The 22,363-nt window shown below is 57.6% G+C and overlaps 1 protein-coding gene across 2 annotated transcripts in view; it reads left to right on the forward strand.

Annotated features, from left to right (window-relative positions):
- The window catches only part of TBC1D22A (TBC1 domain family member 22A), a 267,188-nt gene that overhangs the window by 187,580 nt on the left and 57,245 nt on the right, over positions 1 to 22,363 (forward strand). For both annotated transcript variants that reach the window (XM_069586202.1, XM_069586201.1), the window contains one exon: positions 14,053 to 14,180. In XM_069586202.1, coding sequence (XP_069442303.1) covers positions 14,053 to 14,180 — 128 coding nt within the window. The remainder of the gene's footprint in view (positions 1 to 14,052; positions 14,181 to 22,363) is intronic.

The following is a 22,363-nucleotide window of genomic DNA, read 5'->3' on the forward strand; positions in this document are numbered from 1 at the left end:
CAGGAGCCGTGAATTACACTCAGTGGCTCCTCTCCTGTTTCTCCGAGAAGGTGGATTTTGCATTTCTGTGGAGGTTAGAAACGTGTGGTTAGTGCTCATTTGTTCCAGGGCCGCAGTTTGGGAAGTGCTTGAATCGATTTTCTCTGGGGCTGTGGTTCAGAAGCAGCACATCAGAGATTCGCTGGGTGATTGTTTAAAAGAGCACCCACAGCAACCGAAGGAGCCCCAGCCAGGCCTGGGCTTTTCAGTAAACCCCGTTCTTATTTTCCCGCGGCTTCTGAGCAGGGCGTTTTCATCCTGCGGTGGTTCTGTTTAAATGATCCATGCTTCACAACAGAGGAGGCTCTGTTTGGTAGCAGGTTAAGCTGGGTAACCTGTTTGTAACTGTTCTTCCAGCCAGACCTGAAAGAACCTCTGTGGCGGCCTCAGAAGAAGAGTTGCTGGGCCTTTGAGGCAGAAAGTGTCTGAACTGGGAGGGTCTGGCTTTTTCTCAGCAGCCCCTGGGAGAAGCGTCCCAGGCCCCCTTTGCTCACTGTCCTCCTGGGAGGCTCTGGCTTTTTCTCAGCAGCCCCTGGGAGAGGCGTCCCGGGCCCCCTTCGCTCACTGTCCTCCTGGGAGGGTCTGGCTTTTTCTCAGCAGCCCCTGGGAGAAGCGTCCCAGGCCCCCTTTGCTCACTGTCCTCCTGGGAGGGTCTGGCTTTTTCTCAGCAGCCCCTGGGAGAGGCATCCCCGGGCCCCCTTCGCTCACTGTCCTCCTGGGAGAGTTTGGCTTTTTCTCAGCAGCAGCGCCTGGGAGAAGTGTCCCCGGGCCCCCTTCTTTCACTGTCCTCCTAGGAGGGTCTGGCTTTTTCTCAGCAGCAGCCCCTGGGAGAGGCATCCCCGGGCCCCCTTTGCTCACTGTCCTCCTGGGAGGGTTTGGCTTTTTCTCAGCAGCAGCGCCTGGGAGAGGCATCCCCGGGCCCCCTTTGCTCACTGTCCTCCTGGGAGGGTCTGGCTTTTTCTCAGCAGCAGCCCCTGGGAGCGGCGTCCTGGCCCCTTTGCCCACTGTCCCCCTGAAGGACGGCTCGGGGGCCTGGACTGTGCGGGGGCAGCGCGGATGGCAGGGGGGCTGCAGAAGGGGCCGGGAGCTCAGGGTCACTGTCTCATTTTCTCACTGTGACGGCTGGCTAAAGAGTTTCTGGAAAGCACTCCCAAGCAGTTTTCTGTTTTGAGTCTCACTTTACTCTACTCTCTGTTACCCCCAGATCTTTAGAAGCAGTCTGCTCCATAGACAGAAAGCTGGCCTGACTGAAGAGAGAGGGTTTTGTCTGTAAGGAGGCCAGGTGGAAGGGTGAGGGGTAGTGGCCTGAGAGACTGCCCGGGGGATGGTAATCGGCTCAAGAGAAGGCGGCTGGCTGCTGAGAAGCGCCAGGGGAGTCACCTGTGATCTCTGAGCGGGAGTTTTAGAACTTCCCACAGGATGAGGGATGGAGCCTTGAGCCGCTTGATTGAGGATGTAGAAGGTGAGGGCAGGGGGCCTTCCACATCTAGTGGTAATGGGCTGCTGCTGTTGCTAAGTCGCTTCAAGTCGTGTCCGACGCTGTGCGACCCCATAGACAGCAGCCCACCAGGCTCCCCCGTCCATGGGATTCTCCAGGCAAGAGTACTGGAGTGGGGTGCCGTTGCCTTCTCGGTAACTCCAACCAGATTTCTCACCCAGGAGACCGACACAGTGGATAAGATTGTTTTTTGAAGCCAACAAACAAATTGGGTGGGAGGTAGAAGGAAAGAGAAACAAGCAAAGAAAGAAGGTAAGAAGAAAACAGATTTCTTAAAAGCATTGAGCTGCTAACAAGGAGACAAAAATTTCCTGGCCCCCTTCTGTGAGGATGCTAAACCAGAGAGTTCTAGCTTTGTCTCTTTTTTTTTCCATGTGAAATGATCTACATGCAGTCAAAGCCAAGAATATGTTCCAGACCTCTTCAGCGTGAAGAAAGCGAAGTAACAGATGACAAGGCCCGCAAGATGTCGAGTTTCTGTAATTCTTAGGCATAGGCCACGAAACTATTCTCTTTACTGTGTGTGAAGAAATATAAAATAGAGAGTCTTGAAAATATTTGCCCAGCTAATGAGAAACTATGTAATTTTACATGAGAGGTAGAAAATATGATAACCAAATGAAAAAGTCAGGGTACAGACTTAACAAATTAGACATGGCTATAGAGAAAGTTAGTGAAGGGGAAGATGCATGGGAAGAAAATAGCCAAAATAAAGCATGGAGCGATAAGAATAGGGATGATAGAGAAAATAAAAGATATCAAGGGTATGGCTAGAGAGCCTCATATTTATTTATTTAGAATCATAGAGAGGAGAGAGAGAGAGTCAGAATTGGAGGAGATAATGATGTATTTTCCCGAACTACTGAAATAAGCCGATTCACAGACTGAAGAGCCCACTGAATTTCCAGGAGAATAAAGAGAAAACTATACAAACACACAATAGTAAAATTTATTTGAAGACTAATTCTTAAAGCAGCTAGCGTAAAGGATTATTTCCTAAGAATGGCTGTATGAGAACTGACTTCTCAACAGAAGTACAAGCAGATATCATCCATGCACTGGAAGGATATAGCTGTCACCCTAGAGTCTGAACAGTGAAAGGGTTAGTCGCTCGGTCGTGTCCGACTCTTTGCGACCCCATGGGCTGTAGCCCACCAGACCCCTCTGCCCATGGAATTCTCTAGACAAGAATACTGGAGTGGGTAGGTCTACATCCAGCAAAAAACATTCATATCCAAGAATGAATTTGAAAGTCCAAGAGGCCACCTAAATCTGAATTGTTTTTTCTCACTGTTTCTAAGAAACTGTAATCAGGAAGGACCGCAAACCAAGCACACAGACCTCCCTTCGCAGCTCAACCAGGGACACAGTCACTGTGGTCTTCAGACCTCGGAAGGCAGCAGGCCAGCACCCCATCCAGTCTGGGGTGAGTCAGGTGGCCAGCGCAAAACGTCTGTGGGAAGAAGAGTGGGAGTGTGGGCAGCTCAGGATAAAGGTCTGCATTGGGTGGGATGCCAGATACCCCTGTTGCCGGCCGAACAGGCCTGACCCTGACCTTGACCCCCACATCTGTGTGTGTGCCCAGTCATGTCCAACTCTGCGACCCCATGGACTGTAGCCCACCAGGCTCCTCTGTCCATGGGAATCTCCAGGCAAGAACGCTGGAGTGGATTGCCATGCCCTTCTCAACCTAGGGATTGGACCTGGGTCTCCCGCATTGCGGGCGGATTCGTTACTGTCTGAGCCGCCAGGGAAGCCCATGAGTACTGGAGTAGTAGGTAGCCTATTCCTTCTCTAGGGGATCTTCCCGACCCAAGAATCGGCCCAGGGTCTCCCGCATCGCAGGCAGACTCTTTACCAGCTGAGCTACCAGGGAAGTGCGTCTGACCCCCACAGACAGCCTGTACGTCTCCCTGTGAGCTCCCCACCCACAGGGCAAGTCATCTGAGGCCTGGCCATGGTTCTGGTCCATGCCCTGCTCTCCTGGGAGCTCAGGCTGGTAGAGGAGCTGCCTTCAGGAGTTTGCTGGCCTGATTCCTGTGATGGAAGGAAAAACTTGGGGGCTTGTTCATGGACTCCTAATGCTTCAAAAGAAAGTGGTCCCCAGCGCTCAACTGCATTTCATCGGCCAAACCGAGTCACGGGCTGCGGCGAAAGTGGAAAGTCGGGAGGACAGGGATGGGCCCACATGCCTGGGCCAGGCGGCGTTTGTTGCCAGGGGAAGGGCGCAGTGGAGAGAGTGGGGCAGAGGCGGGCGTGTGTGCCCTCAGCATCTCTGCTAACGTCAGTCTGCTCCCTACTTAGGGAGTGATGCTTGTGCGTAAAATTAACAGTTCACACCAATCATTTGGTAATTTACTGCTTCAATAGTAAACATACGTTAAGACGCCAGCGGGCTGATAGGATTTTAACGTACAAAGCTCTAGAGCTGAATTTTAACTCCATGTTGCACCTGGCGTGTTGACACACCCTGAACGTGAAATTCCATAGTTGGGGGTGTATCTGAGTGGCACACCTTGCCCATTTATTATTATGTCTCTCACACCCGATGTTAATCTCCCTAGGGGCCCCAGGTTCGGCCCCTGGCCTTGCTTGTGGACAGGTTGCAGTCAGAGCCTCGTGGCTGGGTCCTGGGGCCAGGGCCCCCCGTGGGGCAGCCCCCACTTTGTATTCTGAGCTCACGCATCTTTTGTGACACAAGATAATATAAGTGGAACATTCGCCATATCTTTTGATGAAAAAACCATGAGATCCTATTTCAGTATTAAAAAGAAATATCTGAAGATAGCCTCAGCAGACGTGTAAATCTGGTTATGTCCATGGTGGGTTTCTTTTCAGAAGACTGAAAATCAGATCTTAAAGAATTGCTTCACAGATGAGCGAGTTGTCCCGTGGGGAATGAAATGGGCACAGAGAGGGGCACCCGTGGGTGGTTCCTGGTTGGGGAGCCCACGGGCACAGTGTCTGTCCTGGGCAGCCTCGGGAGGGGATGGGAGGAGGCAGGCACTCCCATCCCCAAAGGCCTGGGACTCCTTTGCAGGCCATGGTCTTTGGGGCTCTGCCCTCAGCTCTGGAGGAACCATAAAGCTGAGGCCCCAGTGGGCCAGGGGGGAAAGGACAGACCTTGTCATTAGACCAGTCTGGACCGGGTGGCCTGTGACTGTGGCCCAGAAGGAGTTCTGTCGGCACTAAACCATCCTGAGGCTATATCTGGGGAGGCTGGGACCGCCCTCCAAGCTCTGCTTTCTCTTCCTGTAGGAAAAACCGGGAAGGAATCCTACCTAGGCTTAGCACTGTCAGACTTAGCATAAAAAGAACACTCACTTCAATTTGAATTTCAGGTCAGTCAGTTCAGTTCAGTTCAGTTCAGTCGCTCAGTCGTGTCCGACTCTTTGCGACCCCATGAATCGCAGCACGCCAGGCCTCCCTGTCCATCAACAACTCCCGGAGTTCACTCAGACTCACGCTCATCGAGTCCATGATGCCATCCAGCCATCTCATCCTCTGTCATCCCCTTCTCCTCCTGCCCCCAATCCCTCCCAGCATCAGAGTCTTTTCCAATGAGTCAACTCTTCGCATGAGGTGGCCAAAGTACTGGAGTTTCAGCTTCAGCATCATTCCCTCCAAAGAAATCCCAGGGCTGATCTCCTTCAGAATGGACTGGTTGGATCTCCTTGCAGTCCAAGGGACTCTCAAGAGTCTTCTCCAACACCACAGTTCAAAAGCATCAATTCTTCGGCTCTCAGCTTTCTTCACAGTCCAACTCTCACATCCATACATGACCACAGGAAAAACCATAGCCTTGACTAGACGGACGTTAGTCGGCAGAGTAATGTCTCTGCTTTTGAATATGCTGTCTAGGTTGGTCATAACTTTTCTTCCAAGGAGTAAGCGTCTTTTAATTTCATGGCTGCAGCCATTTTTGGTATGTTTGGTGCGTTATTGGGCACCTGCGGAACCCAGAGCTGCTTGGGGGTGGGGCCGGGGACCTGGGCTGGCGTGGGCCCCTCTTCCCTCTCCCTGGCTCCACACCTTGTGCCCTGAGTGCAGGGCTGGTCTGCAGAAGGGCCGCCTGTCTGCCTGCACTTCGGACGCTCTCAGTGCGCTCACCTGCTCCGAAGCTGCAGGAAGCAGAGGCCGTGGCTGGCTGAGGTTGGGGGGCAGGTGTGCAGGCCTGCGTGTGGTGGGCCGCCCACTGCCTGGATGCTCCTTTGCCCCGCAGGAGCAGACACCCATCCTTCTGGGAGGCCCCGAAAGCCCTTTCCTTGGGGCTGTTGTCCTGAGCTGGGGCACTAACAAGCTGGGGGCGTGTGAGCTGGTGGGCGCCCGAGGGACCGGTCGACCTCACACTGTGGGGGAAGCCGGAAAGGAGGTGCTGAACTTCTGTCCTGCTGCTGGGGCTGCTGCCCCATGAGTGGACACGGCAGGCTGGTTAAGGGTCAGAGGAGGAATGGACATGGGGCCTGCCTTGGGCTCCTCGGAAATCCTTCTTGCTGAAGGCCTCTGGCTTGTCCTGGACCACCTCTTAGCGCAGGGTGGGACCCAGAGTGTTCAGATTCCTGCTCTGCTGCCTGGCGGTGGGTTTGAGTGGTGAGTATAGTCCCCTTGGGAGGGTCAGTGCAGATGAGATGCTTAGAACAGCCCCTGGCACATCGTGAGCTCAGCCAGCCCTGTGCCCGTGTTACGTCATCATCATTTTAACCTTACCAGCTGCAGAGCGGGCAGGTAACGGCGGGCGGGCTAGCCCTCCTCGGCTGGGGCTTAGTCTGGGGAATCTGCTCAGCCCAGTGTGCAGGACCTGGCAGGAGGCCTCCCTTGGCAGGCGCCTCAGTCCAGCCCCATGTCCATTCCTCCTCTGACCCTTAACCATCCAGTCCACGCCTGTTAGCGCGGCTGATACTGCCTGGCGGACTGCGGGCTCCAAGCGGGATGCTGCCCATCATTATTATTAGCAATTACATTTCACCCTTAGGGAAAAAACAATGCCCATATGCATCGATGGAGAATAGTCCTACCTTCTTGTGTTAAAGCCTTAATCTGCGTGAGCATTTTCCCTTTCCCTGTGTTTTTAAATTTAGGTTAAATGCGATTTTAATGAAATTTCTCTGAAAGCTGTCTCGACTACATTGTAAGGTTAAAATTGACTTATTCTTTCAAGATAGAATTCAGTTACAGCTAGTAAACTAGATTCAGCTTTATTACCACCCAAGTGAAAATATTTTTATTACTGCTACAAGGTGAGCCTTCAGAGAGCAGAGGATAAATCAGTTGCCAGAGCGACCCTAGCCTGTGGAATGTTCAGTGAGCAGCAGTGAGCAGTACACGCTCCCCTCCCTTGCTGGCATCAGTAGGCCCCGGCCTGGCTGATCTGAGCACAGGGGACAGAGGCCACGTCTCACCGGAGGTGTGGGCCCTGGGGACGCAGCGATGGGCACGGAGGATGGGCTCAGGAAGGCATGTGGGTGCGGCGGTGCCTCCGTGTGCCCCTCCCCAGCCGTCTCCCTGTCCCAGGCTGGGGCGCGGTCCCCGTGGCCAGCGTCCTGATCGTTCCAGCGGCTCCGTGCTGTGCCCGCCTGGGGCCAGCGGACGGCAGGTGGCCGTGGGCTCTCACTCTCCTAGGAGGTGTCCAGTCTGCCTAACATGCCTTCAGCTGAAAACCCACATGGCTATGTGGCTGCATTTTGGGGAAGAGGGATCTATTCAATTCACTTCAGTCGCTCAGTCATGTCTTGACTCTTTGGGACCCCACGGACTGCAGCATGCCAGGCCTCTCTGTCCATCACCAACTCCCGGACTTTACTCCAACTCATGCCCATTCAGTTCAGTTCAGTTCAGTCGCTCAGTCGTGTCCGACTCTTTGCGACCCCATGAATCACAGCACACCAGGCCTCCCTGTCCATCACCAACTCCCGGAGATCACTCAGACTCACGTCCATCGAGTCAGTGATGCCATCCAGCCATCTCATCCTCTGTCATCCCCTTCTCCTCCTGCCCCCAGTCCCTCCCAGCATCAGAGTCTTTTCCAATGAGTCAGCTCTTCGCATGAGGTGGCCAAAGTACTGGAGCTTCAGCTTTAGCATCATTCCTTCCAAAGAAATCCCAGGGCTGATCTCCTTCAGAATGGACTGGTTGGATCTCCTTGCAGTCCAAGGGACTCTCAAGAGTCTTCTCCAGCACCACAGTTCAAAAGCATCAATTCTTCAGCGCTCAGCTTTCTTCACAGTCCAACTCTCACATCCAAACATGACCACAGGAAAAACCATAGCCTTGACTAGACAGACCTTAGTTGGCAATGTAATGTCTCTGCTTTTGAATATGCTATTGAGGTTGGTCATAACTTTTCTTCCAAGAAGTAAGCATCTTTTAATTTCATGGCTGCAATCACCATCTGCAGTGATTTTGGAGCCCCCCCCAAAATAAAGTCTGACACTATTTCCACTGTTTCCCCATCTATTTCCCATGAAGTTATGGGACCAGATGCCATGATCTTCGTTTTCTGAATGTTGAGCTTTAAGCCAACTTTTTCACTCTCCTCTTTCACTTTCATCAAGAGGCTTTTTAGTTCCTCTTCACTTTTTGCCATAAGGGTGGTGTCATCTGCATATCTGAGGTTATTGATATTTCCCCTGGCAATCTTGATTCCAGCTTGTGCTTCTTCCAGCCCAGCATTTCTCATGTTGTCCTCTGCATAGAAGTTAAATAAGCAGGGGGACGATATACAGCCTTGACGTACTCCTTTTCCTATTTGGAACCAGTCTGTTGTTTCATGTTCAGTTCTAACTGTTGCTTCCTGACCTGCATATAGGTTTCTCAAGAGGCAGATCAGGTGGTCTGGTATTTCCGTCTCTTTCAGAATTTTCCACAGTTTATTGTGATCCACACAGTCAAAGGCTTTGGCATAATCAATAAAGCAGAAAGAGATGTTTTTCTGGAACTCTCTTGCTTTTTCCAGGATCCAGCGGATGTTGGCAATTTGATCTCTGGTTCCTCTGCCTTTTCTAAAACCAGCTTGAACGTCTGGAAGTTCATGGTTCACGTATTGCTGAAGCCTGGCTTGGCGAATTTTGAGCATTACTTTACTAGCATGTGAGATGAGTGCAATTGTGCGGTAGTTTGAGCATTCTTTGGCATTGCCTTTCTTTGGGATTGGAATGAAAACTGACCTTTTCCAGTCCTGTGGCCACTGCTGAGTTTTCCAAATTTGTTGGCATAGTAAGTACCCCACTTTCACAGCATCATCTTTCAGGATTTGAAATGGCTCAGCTGGAATTCCATCACCCCCACTAGCTTGCCCATTGAGTCGGTCCAAAAAAAGAAAAAAAGAAGTAGAGGCGGTTTCCTGTTGTCTAAAAAACAGTGTATAAACCCGTAGGTTCTAGTTCAGCCTCCGTCACTGACTGAACTTGGTTGCTACTGCCGCCAGTAGTAATAGCAGTGATGGCAGCTAGCATCTATTCGGCGCCTACAGCGTATGAGGCCCCGCCCTCAGGTCTTTCTCTGCGTGTTGCGCTGGTGTTTCCCAGCACCTCAGGCAAGCCGCGCGTGACCTTCTCCACGATGGGAGCCCTGCTTGCTCTCTGTCCCCATGGACAGGATGGTCTCCGTGTGGCATCCAGCTCTGGACTGAACACGAGAGAGCCCGCCCAGCCATCTCCCAGCCACGCGGGGGGCCCGTGGGTCCTGGCGCAGAGTCGTGTGTGCCCCGCCCCTGCCCCAGGTTCCCTGGGGAGGGGTGGCCTGTGGCCGTGCCTTGGGGGTGCCTACCGCCAGGCCTCCACCTTCCTCGCGGGGCCCCTGCCAGCACTTGTGCCTTCTGCTGCCCCGCCTGCGGGGCTGCCCGTGAGGACGGAGGAGGACATAAGGTCGAGCTTGCCTTCCTTGAAGGCAGAGCAGACTTCCCTTCTCCTGGCTTCCTGCAGGTGCCCGCATCCCCACGTCCCTGCCTTCAGCACGGCGCCCAGCATGCCCGCATGCCCGCAAGCTCGGTACCGGTCGCTGAATTGCCAGTAGGGTGTTTGCTGCGCTTCCATCTCAGGAGGGCGCCCCCAGCATCTGGGGCCTCATTGCTTTTGTTCAGTTTGAAAATGAAGCTGCCTGTTTACAGGGAGCCCGATTGGCGTGGGGGTTAGAGCAGTTCCATGTTGGTTATTCCAGTATCTGGACGTTCGTGGCACCATGCAGGTTTCCTCGGAGGCCTTCATTTTGCCGAGACTCTCCCCTCCGCACCCTCTTGCCGTTAGGCCGCAGGATGGGTGGTCGGACGGTGGGAAGCTCACGATCTGAGCCAGTGCGCCGTCTGTGGAGGATGGAGCAGTGCTGCGTGTACAGGGCAGGCGGTGGCACCCCTGGCTGCTCGGTGAGGGCCGACCCTCCCTGAGATGCGTCCTGCCTCAGTGTGAACCCCCTGCCCCCCCACCCTCCCACCACTGGCTGAGTGGGGCCTTCCACACTGGGGCCCGAGGCCTCCTGGACCGGCTGGCTCTTCCCGCTCACTGACCTGTGCTGCTATGGAGGCCAGGTGCTGCCTGTGCGAGAGCCTTGACCCCCGGGACCACCACTCAGATGCACTTCCCAGCACCCCCGGTGGTGTCAGGTACTCAGGGAGGGGCCGATGCCCGCTTGAGTGCTTGGGAGGGCTCAGCTCCGCTGTGGGGGAGGGCTGGGCCAGCCTGCTGCGAAGGGTCAGTGGCTCAGCATCCCCGTAACCCTGCCCCCTGCCCCCACCCCCTGCCCTCCTATCCCTGCCCCCCGCCCCCACCCCCTGCCCTCCTATCCCTGCCCCCACCCCCTGCCCTCCTATCTCTGCCCCCTGCCCCCCGCCCCCGCCCCCTGCCCTCCGCCCCCTGACCCCAGCTCCCATCCCCTGCCTGCCTTTGTTGCAGGAGCCCCATCCCAGAGGCTCCCTCTGTGGTCCCAGGCCCTCGGGCTCAGGCCTGCTGGCCCTCCCGCCGTCTCCACGGCCAGGGTGTTGTTGGGGCGAGCCGGGCTGGACTGCCAGCTGGGGACCCTCCTTCCCCATCTCTGCTCCCTCTCCTCCATCCTTTCTGGGCCTCCGTGCCTCCCCAGCCCTTGTGTTTTCCTCCCAGTTGAAGCTTGGCCCACCTGAGCTGGTAGAGAGGGATTTATTTTCCTAAAATCAGAAGCCAACTCTCCTCCCGTGTTGGGGCTGGCTGGGTCCCGGGAGGGCTTTGGGGCTGGCGGCTGGCAGGTGGGACTACACTCAACTCCCCTGCAGGACTCAAGGGGCCTTTTAAGGCCTAGAGCCACGGCGCGCTTTGTCTTTGACCGTCGAGGACGTTCTGTCCTGTGCGAGGACATGGAATGTTAACAGTTGCTCCGGGAGTTCTTCCTTCCAGGCCTGCACTTACACCGGATTGTAAAAGACTCCCCGTTTAGAGGGGGGCCCTCAGGTGGCCTGGCCACCCCCCACCCAGCCCACTTGGCAGCCTCAGGAAGGAGGGGGCTGGGCTGCCCCTCGGGGGCCGGAGGCGAGTGGGTCCTGGTGGTAGAGACGCGCCCCGGCCTTGATCCCAGCTCTGCAGGCCACGCTGGGACCACCTCCAGCTGCTCAGGTGGGGGCGTGTTCACTCGGAAGCGATGATGACCACCCTGGTGGGTGATGAGAGGTGAGCGCCTGAGGTTCCGCTCGGCGATTTAACTTCTTTGCTCTTTAATGATGACATCTTTGTGACCCTCCACCCAAGACTGATGCTCCAGGTTTATTGCCAAACTGAGACCAGTTAATTAACTTTTAAGTGGAGACTTCCAAATAGAGCAGTAGAGCAATTCCCCTAGACCTTAAGAAGAAAGACTCCTCTTGGTTCTGAGTGTAGGCCATCAAAGCTGGTCTCGAGATGATTCCCTGAAGCCATTTTTGTTGGTGGTTACGAGTGGCTGGAGAGAATGAGTGTCTTTACCTCCCTCCCCGTAAAGAACCCGCATCCCTGGGAAGTCAGGACGGGAGCGGCAGCCTCACGGGGGGGTGGGTGGGGGGCTGTTCATGGTCAGCGGCTCTTGTTTTTGTTCTTTTTAGCTGATTAGAGAATTGAAATCTGCTCCCCGCCCCCAAATCAGAGCCTACCCAACAGCTCCTCACGCAGCAGAAGCGTGATGTTTGCCTGCGCTCGGCCTTTCGGGTGGGTGGGGGGAGCCCCATGAGCGGTTTTCTTTGTTGGGTTTCTGCGTGTGAGCAGTTAGGCCCGCTCTCTGGGAAGGTGAGTCTCAGCAGCATTTGGGCCCGCGTGAACCGTGTGCATTCTCGTGCGCCCAGTCCCTGGGACACGTGGCGTGTTCCCTCTTGGCGTGAATCTCAGGACGCAGTGTGGGTGCCTGGTTTGTTTTTATCAAGGGAGACGTGCCGTCTGGGCAGACCTCCCAGCCTGCATCCTGTGACCCAGCGGTGGTGAGTGCCCGGCCCGCCGCGGGAGGGCCTGAGCAGTGACGGTCATCATGCCTGCCTGCTCACGCATTGCACGGCCCTTCTTGTTTCCAGTGACGTGGAAATTTCGTTATAGAGTTATCACTAGCCAAATTACCTTTACTGGTGTCAGAGCATCTGCTCACAGTTACTTATACAACACGAGAAACGACTCCAGCATATACACTGGGCCCCGATGTGTATAAATGGGAATTAATGGCTCGAGCTTAGGCGTCCGTTTTTCAGCACGTTCAGAGCAGGAGGCAGCCTCCCTGGACGTTCACTGTATGCGTTGGGGGCTTGGGGGGTGGGGGTGATCGGTGCTGGGCCCACTGTATCCGTCTTCATCATTGCTTTCAAAGAAAATAGGTCTTCAGTGAGGAGCAGCCACGTCCGCGTGATCATGGAACGCCCGCTGCTGTCCTGGCACGGCTGCCCCTTTGGTCCCGAGTCAGCTGGGATGGCTGGGCCAGGGGGCGGGCTGCCGGGCAGGCGCTCACCAAGGACACCACCCCCCCGAGGTCCTGCAGAGCTTCGAGGCTGAAGCTCGAGTCCCCGCTCGGTGGCCCCAGGGCTGCCCGCTTCATTCCCCTGGGGAATGTGGGGTTGCGTCGGGCAGAAGAGAAGCCCAGGCCCCTTCCAATGAAATAGACGACCTGGGGCTCGGAGCTGCGTTTTTCTTTCTGTCCTCTCACCTCCCGGAGGGCAGGGTGCTGGCCTTGCCTTCTCTGTGGCTTCAGGGTCGCAGGTGTTGGGGTCGTGGGGGCCCCCGTTCCATCCTGGAAAGAGCTGATCCGTGAGGAACCTCTGCCCACATCCTCGTGGAGCTGACGCCATGGGCCTCGTTCTGAAGACGCCCTGGCTGTGCCCAAGGTGCTGGCTCCTGGAGACAGCGGGCAGGTCTGTGGGCCTGACCAGCATCACGGGGCTCGTTCAGGACGTGGCGAGGGATGATCCTGAGTGTGTGCTGCTGCGTGTGCCCTGGCCGGGCCCCCTCCCTGCCCTCACATGGGCCCAGGCGAGCATGCTGTGGGCAGAAGCTGCCCAGCGGGCTGTCGGTCCTGGCGCCCTGGCTGGGATGGGCTTCTCCGGCTGAGCCTGAGACGGGGCGGCCTCCCTGGCGCCTGGTGGGGTCGAACTCAGGCGGAGCTGCTGAGGAGAGAAAGGGCCCGTTTTGACTGTTGGGGCGGGCTCCTTCAGTGACAGATGTTTCAGAAGTATGTGTTTACTCTTCCAAACCTGTTTGCTCGCCCGTTTATGTTAGAAAAGTGTCGCGTGCCTCCCAGGCACTTCTGGAGTTGTTTGTTCTCCCTGCTGGTAAATGGTCTCCTTTGCTTCAGCTGACCAGGCCAGTGGCCCTGCAGGCAGGGGGGCCTGGCCGACGGTCCCAGGCAGCTCATCCGTGGGCACCGCCCGGCCCCTGCCTCTGGGCCACGTCTGGCTCCGGCCCAGCTCCACTCCATCCACAAACGTGCCGGGCACTCGGCACTCGGCACTCGCCACACACCAGGCCTGGCTCCGTGCCAGTCGCTGGGCTCAGACGGGATCCTGCTCTGTGAGCACTGAGGTCCTCGGTGGGGGAACCCCGGGGGGCCTTCGATGGCTCTTTGGCTGGGGGAGGAGAGGACGTGAACCAATGCCCAGCGTGCCGCAACCCCTGAAACATCACCCGGGAGTCAGCCCTGACTCCCCGATCATTAAAACCCCGCAAGCCCCAGCTGTCCTGGGGGTGGGGGTCCTGAGTGCCCGCGGGGCCTGGCCCTGCCCCCCTGCCACCTACTGTTGGCTCTGCAGGGCCATGGAGCTCTGTTTGAGCTCCGCCACGAGTCCCCGCGTGTCCCCTGTGCTCTCGGACCTGCTCGCGCACCCGTCGGGTCAGGCTGGCCCTGCCCCTCCTCCGGGGTTGGGGCGCACGCTCAGCACCCGTCGGGTCACGTCACCGCTGCACCTGCCCTCCGCCGCGCTCCTCCGGGAGGGGCTGCCGCTCTCGGAGCAGCAGGGCCCTGTCTGTCCTGGCTCTGGGGGAGGTCGCTCGGGCGGGTGGAGGGGGTTTCCAGGCGGGGCTCTGCTGACCCAAGGGGCCTGTTTGTCTCCGCAGAGCAAGTGCACCGGCACCTGGGTCAGCACGAGGTGCGGTACCTGCAGTTCACCTTCCGCTGGATGAACAACCTGCTGACGCGGGAGCTGCCCCTGCGCTGCACCGTGCGCCTGTGGGACACCTACCAGGTGAGCCTGCCGGGGCGCCGCCCCCAGGGCTGGCCGCGCGCACTCCCCAGGGCTGGGACCCGAGTCCTCCCCCCAGGGCCGGCCACGCGCACTCCCCAGGGCCGGCCGCGCGCACCCCCCAGTGCTGGCCGCGCGCACCCCCCAGTGCTGGCCGCGCGCACTCCCCAGGGCTGGGACCCGAGTCCTCCCCCCAGGGCCGGCCACGCGCACTCCCCAGGGCCGGCCGCGCGCACCCCCCAGTGCTGGCCGCGCGCACTCCCCAGGGCCGGGACCCGAGACCTCCCCCCAGGGCCGGCCGCGTGCACTCCCCAGGGCCGGGACCCGAGACCTCCCCCCAGTGCTGGCCGCGCGCACCCCCCAGTGCTGGCCGCGCGCACTCCCCAGGGCTGGGACCCGAGTCCTCCCCCAGGGCCGGCCGCGCGCACTCCCCAGGGCCGGCCGCGCGCACCCCCCAGTGCTGGCCGCGCGCACCCCCCAGTGCTGGCCGCGCGCACTCCCCAGGGCTGGGACCCGAGACCTCCCCCCAGTGCTGGCCGCGCGCACCCCCCAGTGCTGGCCGCGCGCACTCCCCAGGGCTGGGACCCGAGTCCTCCCCCCAGGGCCGGCCTCGCGCACTCCCCAGGGCCGGCCACACGCACTCCCCAGGGCCGGCCGCGCACACCCCCCAGTGCTGGCCGCGCGCACTCCCCAGGGCCGGGACCCGAGACCTCCCCCCAGGGCCGGCCGCGTGCACTCCCCAGGGCCGGGACCCGAGACCTCCCCCCAGTGCTGGCCGCGCGCACTCCCCAGGGCCGGGACCCGAGACCTCCCCCCAGGGCCGGCCACACGCACTCCCCAGGGCCGGCCGCGCGCACCCCCCAGTGCTGGCCGCGCGCACTCCCCAGGGCCGGGACCCGAGACCTCCCCCCAGGGCCGGGCCCTGTGCCCCTATCCCCAGGGCCGGCTGCATACCCCCCCCAGGGCCGGGCCCGTGCCCTCCCGCGCCAGGGCCTGGCCCCATGTCCTCCCCCTGGGGTGCCGGCCACACCCTCCCCTCCAGTGCTGGCGTGTCCTCCCCCGCGAGGCGCCACACGTGTCCTCTCCAGCGCTGGCCATGTGAGTCCCCACGAGGACCAGGCCCCATGTCCTCCCCACGGGGGGCCGGCCGTGTCCTCCCCTCCTGCAGGGGCTGGCCTGTCTCCCACCTCACGAGGGGCTACACATGTCCTCCACCCTCACGTCCTGCTACGTTCTGCCCTGGGTCTATTTGCTGCACTTGATTTTGCCTTCAGAGTCTGTCTCCACTGAAACGTGGTCTTTTGGAAGTCCATTTCTTGTCACCTGATCAGCTGAGACCGGGAGAAGAGCTTTCGGTCATCCATCTGTGCCTGGGCCCCGTCTCTGTCTGGGCTCCACCCCACCATGCAGCGGCACTGTCTGGGTTTGGGGGTGGGCGTGGCGAGGAAGCTCTGACTCCGGGGGAGCCCCAGCCGTGTCTCAGAAACACTCCTGCTCAGGACTCGCCCGTCATCTGTGTTTCGAGTTACTTATGATAAAGATTTTAAAAAGTCGCTGACAGATTCGGTGTACTCTGAAATTTCCTCCTCTCCACCGATTTTGATGAAATTCATTTCTTCAGGAGATTGAGTTTTCTGGAACAAACCACCTTTGTTCCCTCGAGAGTGGCGTTGCTTATTCTAGCGTCTTTCCATTTTCTCCAAGCTGTTTGCCAAGGCTGTGCTGGGGCTTCCACACGGCCTTTCCACCTTGCTCGCAGTGAGCGGGCCCCCTGTGTGGACTAGGGGTGGGATCCTTGCAGAGGCTGGGTCTCACTGTTAGCTCTGGGAGGCAAGGTTCTTCTTGCTCTGGATGTCAGCTCTTCACGGGCTTAGATGGGGAGCTGCCTGCACAGGCCGGGAAAGGGGGGCCCCAGGCTACAGGCTCTTTGCAAGGCAGGCACCCCATGAGGATGGAGTGGGAGTCCCGGGGCCCTGAGTAGGCTGGACAGGCCTCGCGCCTCCTTCCTGTCAAGCATGCCCTTGGCGTTTGTGCCCGGGGTGGAGACCTTAGGCTGCTGCCCTGCCAGCCCCATGCGCCAAGCTGCTTTCTCCCAGGACATGGGGAACAGCAGCCCAGAGCTGTGTTCTCGACGCTGCCCGTGTGCTTCACGCCCAGCGGGGGACCTGGGCTGCTTTGGGCTCTGAAGCTCCGGGTTCTGACTTTCCTCTTGTTCGCAGCCTGTATGGCCTAATCTTTAGTGTTGGCTTCAGAAACCACGACTGGTCAGTAGACGGCACCCAGATCCCCGTTTGGTTTTGCTTTTCTAGGCACTCAGTGGCCACAGAATTTCTAGCCACTAATATTTACTGGGACATAAAGCGTTTATTTGGGGGTGTTGTTAAAGTGGCCGGCAGTATGGTGCTATCAGATGGGTCTCGGCAACATCGCAGGAAACAAAGCTTAATATTCCGTGAATTGCGAATGCTCTTCACTTGCGGTGGGTGAGGCTGAGATCCTGGCCCCCCCTCATTAAGCACTAAGTTTTCTATAGTACTGTCCCCATTATGAATAAATTAGGTATTAAGTCAGTCTCGTTTTGAGGAGCCGAAAATGGATGTGCAGCGTCTGTGGCCCTGCACCACTTCGCTACGACTCCTAATAGGTATTAAAACTCTAAGCGCAATTGTGGCATCTTTATTGAGTTAATTTTCCTGAAATTAAATTTCATCATGAATTGACTCATTTGTACCACGGACTCATTGTTGAACTGACAGTACCCTGGTCATAAACCTTTTCATATCTTAAAAATTGGGGGTATTTCTATTTTACAGGCCCAAGTAACCATGAAATTGTATTGCATCTTTTGGCAATGGAAATACATAGTAATCATCGGATGGCAATCGGGCAATTACCCTCCCCTAAACCGGGGTGTTTATTACCTGGGCCCTTACCAGTTTCCGCAAATCCTTAATCCCTCACGGGGCAGCTGAGCATCCTCCAGGTACGCGTGTCGACCACCCAGACGTGGCCTAGCCGGCCGGGAGACAAGCCTGCTCCCAGAGTGTGTCCTGTGCCCACACAGGTGGGGTGCTGGCTGCCATGGGGGCTGCGGTGGCCCATCCAGCTCCCGGAGAGCCTGGGCTGTGGGAGGGAGCCGGTGGAAAGGAGACATCCCGCCCTCGGTGTGGATTCTGAGGACCTCGGATGAGACAGAAGGTCTGGGCGCGTGTGCTGTGCAGCTTCGGGGCTGCGACCGTCCAGTCAGCCGGGATTCTTTCTGCCTTGCTTGGGTCCTCTGGCCACTCACCTCCCCTCCCTGTGGGCCCCCCAGCCCCCCGTGGAGGAAACCCAGGCTTTCTCCCTGGCACGCGGGGTCCGCACCGGGCTGCCAGCTCTGAGAGAGCACGTGGGGTTTCCAGGCCACATGGCTGCGCCCTGCTGCCATGCGGACCCCGAGGCCGAGCTCTGGGGCCGGCCCCCAGGGTAGCGGGGGCCAGGCCTGGGCCACAGTGGGCCGGGCGCCAGCAGGGGGATGGCTGAGCTGCACGTTTAGGGAGCACCTGACTCCAGGGACCCCGCCTGCCCGTGGAGACCCAGCCTCAGCGGGTCTCCCTTACTGTCCTTCATGCGTCTTCTCTGGGGGGCTTCCCCGGTGCCTCAGTGGTAAAGAACCCGCCTGCCAGTGCGGGAGACGCAGGAGATGCAGGTTTGACCCCTGGGTCGGGAAGATCCCTCAGAGGAGGAAATGGTGACCCACTCCAGTATTCTTGCCTGGAGAATCCCATAGACAGAGGAGCCTGGCGGGCTTGGGGGACAAAATTTGCCTTTTTGTCGGAGCTGCTTGACTTCCTCCCAGATCGCAGGGGTGGGTGCATCTCCTGTGTGACTGGGGTCCCCGACCTGCTAGACACTCTGGGGTGTGCACTGGGCTGCGGCCCCACTGTGCAGGTGACGACACGTGAGCGGCTTCTCCCAGCGTCTGTGGAGCGACACTGCCCTCCCTGTGAGTGGAGCAGCCCTCCCCCAGGGGGACCTGTCGGGGAGGGGACAGCCAGGAGGGGCAGTGCCTGCGGATTTCCTGGAAGACGGGAGATGAAAGTGCATTTTCTGGCTGGGTTCCTTTTCTCCTAAGTGGCACTAGAGTGTTGGCCAGCTCAAGATTGCTTTAGCTGTTTGGGGTCTTTTGTGGTTCCGTACAAATTCTAGGCTTGTTTTTCTACTTGTGTGAAAAATGCCTTAGGGAGTTTGATAGGGAAGGCCTTGACTCTGTGGACTACTCTGGGTAAGAGGGACGTTTCCGCCGCGCTCGCTCTTTCAGTCCGCGAATGAGAAGTGTCTCTGTTTCTTTGTGTCTTCTTCAGCTGCGTGTATCACTGCTTTCTGGTTTTCAGTGCAGATTTTTCCCTTCCTTGATTAAATTTATCCCCAAGTATTTTATTCTTTTCGATGCAATTATAAATGGGATTGTCTTCTTAATTTCTGTTTCTGATAGTTCATTGTCAGTGTACAGAAATGCAAATGAGTTTTCTATATTGATCTTTTTTTTTTTTTTATCCTGCAACTTTCCTCAACTTGTCCAAGAAGAATAAATGACGCTCAGTCGTATCCGGCTCTTTGGGACCCCATGGGCTGTAGCCTGCCAGGCTCCTCTATCCATGGGGTTTCCTAGGCAAGAATACTCGGTGGGTTGCCATTCCCTTCTCCAGGGGGTCTTCCTGACCCAGGGATGGAACCTGGGTCTCCTGCATTGCAGGTGGATTCTTTACCGTCTGAGCCACCAGGGAAGCCCACCTTGTCCAAAGGAAATGAGATTATCTCAGAGATGTCTGCCCCCGCTTTTTATGGCAGCCAAGACACGGAGCCCAACCATCGAGCCCCGAGTTTACAGGCGACTCTTTTAGGGTCTAGCATTGCTCATGCCTGGATTTTTACATCCTCTGGAAGAAATTCAGTAAGTCAAAGTCAGGCCACAGATTTGCTTTCTGGACCTTGGCCCGACATGTCCCAAGGGTAGGGAGTATTCTCCAGATTTCCAGTCCAATTTTCTGTGACCTTTAGTTACTGACTGCGAGGGGGAGGCAGCGGTCTGCCTGGGGCCCCGGGGAGATGACAGTCTTGCTGGCGAGGATTCACTCCTCCCAGGACTCTGAGGGCCCAGGGTTTGCCATCTCAGGACGGTGTCCTGGGCCAGCTGTTGGCTTCTTCTCACCGCGTGAGCATCAGGGTTCCCAGACGTTCACCTGGCTCCTCGGAGACCTCCTTGTACTTAACCGCTGAGTTCGGGGAGGCCTGCCGATCGCAGTACAGGCCTGACCTGGGTTCACGGAGCATCTGGGCACCCTTGCTGGTGCCAGTTGCATCGCTGTAAATAAACCTGCTGATGTGATTAAATTCCCAAAAGGCCTCCTTCCTTCACTGCTTGTTTTCTGAAATTCTGTATTCTTTTATTTCACCATGGGAGCGTGTGCAGAAGCGTTAGAGAAGAGAACACTCTCCCCCTCGAGACGCTCCCACTCGCCGTGCAGAGCGGCTGTGGAAGCACGCTGGCGCTTCTCCAGTCTTTATTCTCAGCAAGTTTTTGAACATAATACGCTCACGTATTGCATATGGTTGTGCTCTCTGCGTTTGTTATATCGTCCCGTCATAATGTTTTTTTGCTTTTTTCTGTATTAGTTCCTAGTCTTTTCAGCCATTGCCTTAAACGGTTGCATAATATCCTGATAATATCCTGACCCGTGCATATATCATCATCTGCTTAAAGGTGGTGGGGTGGACGTGCAGTGTAATTGTGGCTGCGATGTGAATTTTGTCTGTGCTAAGAGTCCCTTCAGAGATTCACAGGGTGAACAGTCCTGACGCCTTCGAGGGTCTCAACGCAAACCGCTCTGTGGGAGCGTGAGGCTCTCTTCACCCTTGTTGTCACCGGGCCTTTTAATAAGTGTGGCTCTTCTGAGTTCGCCTAGGCAGTCGGCGGTAGCTCCTTAACCCTGTGTCTATCTCTGTAGTCCCTGTTATGTCTCTCAGGTTTGGGTGCGTTTTAGTGGCTGCCGTGCAGTGTTCATGATAAGCTTTCTGTTGGTCCGTGGCTTCCCGGGCGGGTGTTTGTAAACGCTGGGGACTCGGTCACCTGCACCCATCGCTGCCGCCAGCACCTGTCACCCACCCCAGGCTGGGCCCGCAGAGCGCTGTTGGGAGCTGCCGGGCATCGCGGCGAGCGAGCCAAGCGGACACGCAGGCTTCCCCACTTGGCGGCCGTCTTCCCCGTGTTCTGGAAGAGGAGGCCGGGGCTCCGAGGGGCCGAGGTGCGTTCCGGGGGTCTCTCCCACTGTCCGTGGCCACTGCATCTGTGGTGCCGTGGGCCCAGCTCCGAAGGCCTGGCTTATGCCCTGTGTGTCTGCCCCCAGCTGTGGCCTCTGCGCTCTCTGCCGGGGCGGCTGAGGCTCCGCTGGGCAGAGGCGCCAGCCCAGCGCATCATGATTCTGGCTGCGAGGCCTCCCCTCCTCCGCAGGCCCTGGAGTCGGGCGCTCCTGCCTCCCTCGCCCGTGTGATGCCAGGGCAGGGCAGATAGCAGTGGGGACGGGGTTGGGGCTGGCCCAGACATTCCCAGGCAGGCTCTCCCCACCTCCCTGGCCCCACGCCACTTGCTGTGAGCATCTGAGAAACCTTGACTTTGTGTCTGCTTCTCATGGAGCTCATTTGCGCTGCGGGCACAAAGGTCCATTCTAGCCTTCCACTTGAGCGCCAAGTTTGGAGTATTCTCACCCAGCTTGAGCACAGCTGTGTCCGTCACCTGGCGATGCTCGCACACCTCAGAGGCTGGACAGTAACGTAGGCTCTCCTAAGGACTATAAAGGATTGTAGTTTCCTTCAAAGGGTTTAAAAATAAATACGTTTGTTTTGGCTGTGCTGTGCGGGCCTTCTCTCTAGCTACGGTTGTTGGTGTTCAGTCCCTCAGTCTTGTCTCTCTGTGACCCCGTGAACCGCAGCACGCCAGGCCTCCCTGTCCTTCACCATCTCCCCAAGCTGGCTCAAACTCATGTCCATCGAGTCGGTGGTGCCATCCAACCATCTCATCCTCTGTCGTCCCCTTCTCCTCCTGCCTTCAGTCTTGCCCAGCATCAGAGGCTTTTCCATTGAGTCAGTCCCTTGTATCAGGTGGCCACAGTACTGGCGCTTCAGCTTCAGTCCTTCCAGTGGCTCTTCAGGGTCAGTCTCCTTGAGGATGGGCTGGTTGGAGCTCCTTGCAGTCCAGGGACTCTCGAGAGTCTTCTCCAGCGCCTAGTTGTGGTGTGTGGGCTTCCCCTTGCAGCGGCTTCTCTTGCTGGGACCACGGGCTCTGGAGTGCACAGGCCTCAGGAGGGGCCGCACGTGGGCTCCGGGCGTGGAGCACGGGCTCATTGCTTGCGGTGTGTGGGCTTAGCTGCTCTGCGGCATGTGTGGGATCTGCCCAGACCAGGGATCGAACCCGAGTCTCCTGTGTCTCCTGCATCGGCAGGCAAATTCTTCACCTCTGAGCCACCAGGGAAGCCCCCTACAAGGGGGTCTTACCCTGGCTGTCCAGAGACCGCCTCTCCCCTGATGAGCGAATTCCAGTGGTGAGCAGGTGCAGTTTCTGCCTGAGTCTCAGCAGCACCCCACGTGGTCTCAGGTCCGAAGGTGCCTGCCCGGCAGAGCCAGCATGTTTTCCTGGCTTTTATGCCGTAGTGGGGGCTGGGGAGGGGTGGTCTTGTTACTGTTCTAAAGGCTGAGTTTGAAGAGGATCGTCTGCGACTCACCCATGCGTGGGCCGTGGGTCCCGAGTGGAGTGTGGCTCTTCTGTGTCTGGTTCCTGCTCAGCAGCTGGGCCGTGTGCACTCCTGGGACGGAGGCCTGGGCGCGGGATGTGTTGGGCTGCCTGGCCTCCAGCGAGAGTGTGAAGATGGCAGGCATCGCCCCGAGCGGGACTCTGGGATGCTGGAGGCAGACCCTCTCCTGGATGGGACTGCGGCAGTTTCTGCCTGCTGGTCAGGCGTGCTCTGCGCTCTTGTGGGCGCCGTGTTATCACTCAGACCAGGACGCCAGTGGCTGGCACCTGTCCTGAGCAAGGGCAGTGGGCCCACCCCCAGGCTGCCCCCCTGCTCAGAGCTTCTGACTCTGTTTTGGGGAAAAGTTGCTGATGGTCCAGCAATCAAATACTTGTGGGATTACATGGCAGGGAGATGCTG

Source organism: Ovis canadensis, chromosome 3, assembly GCF_042477335.2.
Source record: "Ovis canadensis isolate MfBH-ARS-UI-01 breed Bighorn chromosome 3, ARS-UI_OviCan_v2, whole genome shotgun sequence".
In the NCBI taxonomy this organism is placed as follows: domain Eukaryota; kingdom Metazoa; phylum Chordata; class Mammalia; order Artiodactyla; family Bovidae; genus Ovis; species Ovis canadensis.